Genomic DNA, 7,851 nt, shown 5'->3' on the forward strand with positions numbered 1-7,851 from the left:
GTAGTTTTCGGCTCGATTCAATGCACCGCTTCTGGCGTCTGCACCAGCGCAAGATCTCGACTTCCTCAAGTCCCTCCTGGAGTAAGAATTGGACGAATTGGTGTTCGAATTGGTGTCCAAGACGATAGTGTTGGCTTCCACCATTGCCTTCAGCCGTCACTCTAAATGAGAGGCTGGTCGCCCTCAACTTCTAGTGAAGGAGATAACGATCGCTGCTACTAAACGTGAGATGGCTGCATCGTTACGAGAGGAGAGGGCCGAGTAACCCCCCCCCCCCCCCCGTCGAGCCCACGTTGAACTTACTATAGCTTCAGTCTCTAGCAAGTCCACGGCAGACTTCGTCATATCACAACTGGCTTCACAAGCTTCTTCAGCATCCTCGGTATGGATACCGACTTCCTCTTGAAGGATCTGATTCCTTGGGGGGGGGGGGTCAAGCCATTCTACAACGCCGCCATGCGCTACATGAGGTCTCTTCACGCCTCTACGACTTCGCGGAACGAGGCATTTTGTTGATGGCCAGGAAATCGATCTGACCCTCAGGAAGGATAAAGACTAACAGCAGCTCCTCTTGTAGGTCGTCGAGGAGCAAAGACGCAAGCATTCTGACATACGCAAGGCGATCATAACTTCTAAGTAGGCAAGACTAGCCGACGAATGATGTGTACAAGTGTTGGCTGATTACGGATGATACCGCTTTCTCTTTTCATGGAGTTATGCAGTAAGTTATGCATACCTTCAAAAGAATTATGTGCCTCATATGTACCTATATATCTGAGCTTTAGGTGCTGAAACGTTTCTATAAAGTCTTGGCAGCGTCCAATGTCATTGTGAACATCAGAAGTACACGTGGAAATTAAAATTTCGGCAAAGTTGTGTTTTCCACAAAAATGTGAACTTTGACCTGGTTGAGCTACCTCTAATTAAACATATTTTCCAAAAATATTTTACACACAACGTTTTCTCGGGTGGTAGAACAGATTGACTGCCCGTCCCGTTGAAAATTCGCAAAACGAAATTTTAGCCCCGTTTTAGTGCCACCCTAACCAATACCTTTAAATAATTGAATAATTTTAGCGTAATGCACTTGGAACTATATGTATTTCTCGACTCTGAGTACTAAATAAGGGTCTGTATCCATATTCTGAAAGCCTCCATTCTGAGCTCAACGTCCGGTCCGTTGCCTATATGAGACCCAGTTGGAATGTCCAAATTCTCGGTTATTGGTGCTGGGGCTAGTCACTCCAGAGGTCTATGGTTGAGGCAGCTGTGGCCATTTAAACTTATTGGGTGGGACAAAACTGTTTGAATGTGTAGGCATGCTTATAATTTAGATTAGCTACATTATGAAGTCGGAAGCGGGACCGGTCACCGAAAGTCTTGTGACTGCTCGGTCCCTCAGCCCTGAACGTACGCTCACGACCTGTTCGCAGATGGCGCTGAGGTATGAGAATCTGACGACTAAATGCCGCCGATGTTCTACAAACAGCTCGTCAGGGTCCACTGCGCAACAAACTGCTTAGAGCGGACTATGAAGGTCCATGTGTATTCATTTTATCGCACACATACTGCTTAAAACTGATAGTATTCAAGATACACATACATTTTACTTACAATGCATCACAGTACTTCGCTGCTTCTTCACAAAGACGCATAGCACTGGACACTGGTCCTTTGAAGCAATAAGTCAAATGATCACTATACTTAGGTAATTAGATATCTACACCTTCTGTGGATATGCAATAAGCACATGCAATGGGCATTCATTAATCGGTTGCAATCATTTAGATGTTAGCAGTCATGCAGCTGCTTCTATAGTCAGCGTCCATTGATCATTGAACACTGATCAGTGATCAGCAGCTAGTGGCCAGTGGTCAGAATCATCAGTACAGAAGCGTTCAGTGTCCAGTGACCACTGGTCAGCCTTCACTGGTCAATCATCCATCCACGGTCTCTCTCTCTCTCTCTCTCTCTCTCTCTCTCTCTCTCTCTCTCTCTCTCTCTCTCTCTCTCTCTCTCTCTCTCTCTCTCTCTCTCTCTCTCTCTCTCTCTCTCTCTCGCTCTCTCTCTCTCTCTCTCTCTCTCTCTCTCTCTCTCTCTCTCTCTCTCTCTCTCTCTCTCTCTCTCTCTCTCACTCTCTCTCTCTCTCTCTCTCTCTCACTCTCTCTCTCTCTCACTCTCTCTCTCTCTCTCTCTCTCTCTCTCTCTCTCTCTCTCTCTCTCTCTCTCTCTCTCTCTCTCTCTCTCTCTCTCTCTCTCTCTCTCTCTCTCAGTGACCCCGGTCAGTGACCCGGTCCACCGGCGATGACCTCTCTGAGCTGGTCGGCGCTCAGGTGGAGGGCGGCCGCAGCCAGCCGCATTCGTCGCTGGTGACCGGTCAGTCTGGCGCGCGCCACGCCCGGCGGCCAGCGGCCCAGCTCGCGCTGCGCGGCCGTCCTCGAGCCAGAGAACACCGCCGCGTCGTCGTGCGCGCTGATGGCGAACGCCCTGTCGGAGAGCGCACAGTCATTGGCGCGGGGGCTCGGATTATTTCGGAATGATGTTCCATCCTTCGCAAGCTATCAGTTGACGGAGAGCTAGGTAGTGCCGCTTGTCACGCGATTAAGTGTAGCTATGGAAAGCGTAGGTATGGTATGCTAGGGTCACTGCAACAAGTTGTGTCACTCAGCCTGTGTGCTGCACAGCTTACCGTTCCAGGCAACGGACTGCCACTTGCCACTTGCCAGTGAGAAATGAAGTACCTATTATTCTACAGTCAATTGTAAGTATGATATAGCGAATGATTAAAGTACATGTGGTGTAGTAGTGGGTGTACATAATTATACCCCTGATTGCCTCCCGGCGCCACGCAGACGGCACTCAGGCCAGGTGCCGTCTGCATCGCGTCGGGCGACCATCAGGGGTAACTTCGATTGTGAATACGGCCACAAAATAACCCGTTACCCGTTACTTCTACCCCTACCCTTAACACGCGCAGTGGAAGGGGGCGGATTTCGCCCACCCCTCCTGTTTTTCGCCAATAACTCGCGCCGCAAACATAATATCAATGTGAAATTTCGGCCACCTGTCCAAAATTGAATTGCGGATCTTCTCGTGCAAGAAATAAGAAAATCGGTTCACAACTTTTCTAGTAATAGCGGTGTAAAGTCAAACATCCTGCCGCCGCGGCGGCGCGGCGGCGCGGCGGCCGGCGCTAGCCGTTACGCGCCGCCTGAATTGTAGACTGTGCCGGGGCGGGACGGTTCCGTCTTTACATCGCGCTCCTTACCTACCGCTGATTATATTAGATTCGCGTCAAAGTCGGTGAGAAGACTGAGAAATGTACAGGCAATCATATGGTCAAAGAATTTTGAAAATCGGCCGGTAACCACTTGAGTTATGAGTGTGTAAACACAAAATTGTGATTGCCGGTTTTCCCGCGTCGGCCGATCCCGCTTCAGCCGGCGACATCTTACCATTAGCAGGCTTCTAACTGCCATATTTATTGTTGGATTATTTAGAAATTCACTACACATACTCACAAATGTTTGTTCTTTTGTATAGTGAAAGAAAAAATAAAATCGGCCGATAACTTTTTGAGTTATCGGCGTGTAAACGCAAAAAACGTCGCTCATATGGCAGATTTGACCACATTTGACCTCATTTGACCTTGAAGACATTGACCTAGGGTCATGAAATTCACACACAAGAGAGTTCCCCATGGCCCTCACCGACCCTCCAAATTTCGTCTTTCTAGCTCCAGTGGGAGCTGAGATCTAAGGGGGGCGACATCCGCCCCCCCCCCCCCCCACCTTCCACTGGGCGTAGTACTCGCAACCCTTCCACTGCGCGTGTTAACCCGTGATTGTGAATACGCCCACAGAGGATACTTACGATAGAGGTGAGTACGGTACCCCGATCACCATGATGTGGTTGCCGTTGTACCAGAACCTCCAGATACCCTGGTGGTCCCCTCTGGTGTCCAGGTCCCAGAGATTCAGACACTGCCAGCAACACAAATGCATGTTTAGTGGTCATAGCATGACAACTAACTCCTATTGCATTGCAAAGTGCAAGTGACATTAACCGACTTACATCGCAAATCTAAATCGACTGAAAAGTATCAGTTTTGAATCGCTTTTAGAGGACCTTATGTTGATGCTTTTATGTATTTTACATGCTGTCGTCAGTCGTGATTGAAACCATCCCAAAATCACCACTTCCTCACCGCAGCAATTTTGGCAAAGGCTTCCATGTCGTCAGGTCCGTAAACTCGCAGGTAGACTAGGTACGTCTGATTCTGTAACACATTTTCATGTCAGGTAGGTAGGTAGGTAGGTTCTGCTTACGGGCCACCACAGAATCCTGTATCTGGGCCCGGTTCATGTCAGGGTTGGGACCAATTTTAGGCCACACACAAGCTCATTGGCTAGCATATTCCGTTGGCAGTAGGTATGTTGATACCTTGGTTGATACCGAGATCTTAGTTTCATCTGCATCTATTATGCACTCCGTGGCTGAGGCTTAGAATCAAAAGCTACTCATTTTGTCAAAGTATACCTATTTGTGTAGCTCATAAGAAAATGGTAATATTTCGAAACGTAAGCTTGTTCTATAACGTCTTGTTTGTTAAGACTGGCCTGGCACCACTTACTTTAAGTTTTCCAACTTTGTCGACAAATGGATGAAACAAGTCGAAAAAGACCCTCACAAGTGCAAAAGCACTTATGGAGATGTTCGCTCGCTGTAATTTCCAACTAGATAATGCCAGAGTCGATATGCCAACAGCGAGTTTGGATGTACGTTACATTTAGTATTGAAAAAACGCATTACTCTTATCACGAAACATATTTTGCCAAGCATACCTACCAATCAAGCGCAATGCAAAGACACCATTGTAATGAAAATGCACTTGCCTTCGTATCAGATGGTATGAGTGTTTTGCAGGACGTGGAATTCCTGGTCTCCTCGGCCAGTGGTATGCCATTTTTAATCAAATTCTGCAGCTGCTTTTCGTACCTTGGATAAACCATGCTGAAAGGACAAAAAACATCAGAATGTAATAGAAACTTGGTTTTCATCGAAATTGTATTACGAAATGTTTCGCATTTTGTTGCCCTTATACATAGACGGCATTCGACGATGCACAAGTTACCTCGATAACTCACTTATCAACCATGCAATTAAAGGTTATGTTACGATTTTGGTGAGCAATTTATTTTACCTCCACATAATCGTTATCACATTTGCATTTGAATTAAATATCCAAGCATTGTTTAAAACATGACCATATGGCCCTACAATCGACCCTGGCCTTGCCTCAAATAGATTGTGCACCATATACACCAAAATAGGTATGCCCAAGATGGTATGCCCTTTTCCTCTGACTTGATTGCAAAAAAAAAAAGTTGTAATGAAGGCTATTCAAAACAGATATGAAACAATTATCTTTCACTCAATAAGGGCATGACTTCAGCCGTGCCCACCAGTTCCATACCACCCCTGCTCTGCAGCACGCTCCCCCCCCCCGTGGCTCACTCTTCGACGTTCCTCAGGCGCACATCGGGCACTGTGTTCAGCGCGTGGTCGTAAAAGTAGGCGAACTGCATGTTGGCACCGACGTGGTTGCCCACGTAGCCGAAGTGGTAGGTTCTCGGCACGTCAGGTATGATGCAGTCGCGTCCCTTTCGGTTGCTGCCCAGCCGCAGGAACACGTCCCAGTCAAAGGTCTGTGGGACCAGGCACAGATGAGCAGCTCACGCTCTCAAAAGGTGTTCTTCGAGTTGTGATATAACCTTAAAACGACTGCGTGTTAAACAATTAGCATCGTACAAGTGAAAATTTAGTTTTTTTTCCCTTTCGAATAATTTCAATGCCGAGAACGGAGGTCACACGCAATGCATCCAACAATCAATCTTGAGAAGAAGCCATGTTAATTTCAGCTGATTGAATAATCAGCCAATGGACTGACCATTTATTCTTCATAACAGGTAGTCGCTCACCTCGTTAGTGGCTTAAGAATCTTCGTATAGAAAGAATAGATCTAGTTTTACGACTGAAATCTCTTTTGAATGCCCTCTGCACTCGATTTCGCAACTAAGATAGCATAAATAATGTGAATTTAAAATATGATAGACGATGATTGATGCATAAGTTAGAGCTGGGTTTTCTATTCATCTGGTGAGGCACAGAACATTACTAGTTTAAAATGGAAACAGACTTAATGTCCCAGCTGTAAGTGAGAATTGCCGGGCTGTGTGGTGAAAAAAGTTACTTAGAACCGTTTTCACGACGACCATTTGGTACACATTTGGTGCAGATTAGCTGCAGATTTGGTGAAGTTAGGTTCATTTTGTTTCTTAAAAATTGCCATCATGGGTTGCGCAGACGCTTACAGACCTCACTTTTTAAATAATCAGACATTATTTTCGAAACACTGAAATAAATCCACATTGTGAAGATATTTGTTGTACAAGAGATTTGGTGTAAATTTGATCATATTTGGTGCATTCGCCAGATGGCCTGTCGTGAAAACGGCTTATGACGGTAGACGGGCGTCTCTACTCGTCATTCCATAATCCATACCTTCCACGATGCTGGCCACACGGGAAGGATTTCTTCAAAAAACAGACTTCTTTTCAGCATCCACCCTAATCCTGGCAGAAATCCAACCCTATAAGGAATGTAAATTGTTATGAAATTGTGGCGTAGGCATTTAATTGTAATTTTCTACTTAATCGGATCGGTTATCACTTAGCACTGGTTCTAAGGTCCTATTTTTGCATTTACAGATATTATAGGTACAATTAATACTGATAGCTAACTCATTTGGCGTTGCAGCTGATATGAATCCACTTCCGTTGTGTCAGCTAACAATCGTACCTCATAACGTGCTCTTTAGGTATCGATATGCTGAAAACACAAACGAGATCGTGCGCTATTCGTCTGACCCTTGACGCGCGTGCGCCGGTGAGCGCCTGACCTGTAGAGCTGCTCGGGGTCTCCCACGGTGTGCCAGTAGCCGTGGTCGTTCCACGCTGACACGCAGTACAGGCTGACGTCCTTATCCAGTAGCCAGTGGGTCTGGTCGAAGTAACTGAGACGGAGAATTGGACCCATCAGGGATGTGTGCACAGGAGGCAGCAGCTCGTAGTGCCTTTTATCGATATAAGTGCTTTTTATAGTTGTGTGTCCATTCTATGTTCATCCTTTAACCCTATTCCTGGCGGGGGGGGCCTCAGGAGCCCCCCCCCCCCTGAGGTTTTTTGGTTATTTCTCCCAAACGCGTTGAGCTAGGAAGCTCAAATTTTCTGACTTTTCCTAAAAGGCTTCTACGCAACATGTCTGAAAATTTTGAGTTGATCTGACCTCAGGTCAGGTCACCAGAGGCGGTTTAGTGACCCTACCTCAGAAAAGTTTGCAATCACGCCAGAGCTAGAGTTTTTGACCGATCAATTTCTTCTCTTCAGGCTTTAGTTAGGGTACCAGTATGTGCAATTTGTATATCTCGGAATTTTGATATCGGTGACCTAAGGTCAGGTCAGTTTCGCGACCCTCCCCATTATAAGTCAATGGGGGAAAAATCAACTCCCTGTTTTTACCACTAAAACGGGTCGGAATGGCCCCATATACCATACATGACTTCATATACGATCAACCTTAACTACCTTGAGGTCTGTTTTGCTGTTGGGCAGCTGTGAGGTCATGTGACGTCATCAAAGGTCACCAAAGGTTTTTGGCCAATAACTCCGTACAGGAACAAGATACAGATGCGTGGATGGTCTCATTGTGTTCAGCTCGTCAAGACGCATCGAATGATATACATGATGACCTCGAGGTAACGTGACCTGAGGTCAACCTTTGACGTGACCT

General features: G+C 46.4%; 1 protein-coding gene across 1 annotated transcript; it reads right to left on the reverse strand.

The window, feature by feature from the left end:
- Nucleotides 1-2,177: 2,177 nt before the first annotated feature.
- On the reverse strand, nt 2,178-7,075 carry LOC122369567 (protein O-linked-mannose beta-1,2-N-acetylglucosaminyltransferase 1-like; the record flags this gene model as incomplete). The annotated part of the gene is made up of 7 exons (XM_043344409.1): nt 2,178-2,487; nt 3,874-3,983; nt 4,208-4,279; nt 4,896-5,013; nt 5,518-5,708; nt 6,565-6,652; nt 6,962-7,075. Coding segments are annotated over 7 exons (898 nt in total), but the record flags the coding sequence as incomplete, so codon positions are not given.
- Between the last annotated feature and the right edge of the window lie 776 nt (nt 7,076-7,851).

This window comes from Amphibalanus amphitrite, unplaced genomic scaffold (genome assembly GCF_019059575.1).
Source record: "Amphibalanus amphitrite isolate SeventyFive unplaced genomic scaffold, NRLGWU_Aamphi_draft 001049F_arrow, whole genome shotgun sequence".
Classification (NCBI taxonomy): Eukaryota; Metazoa; Arthropoda; class Thecostraca; order Balanomorpha; family Balanidae; genus Amphibalanus; species Amphibalanus amphitrite.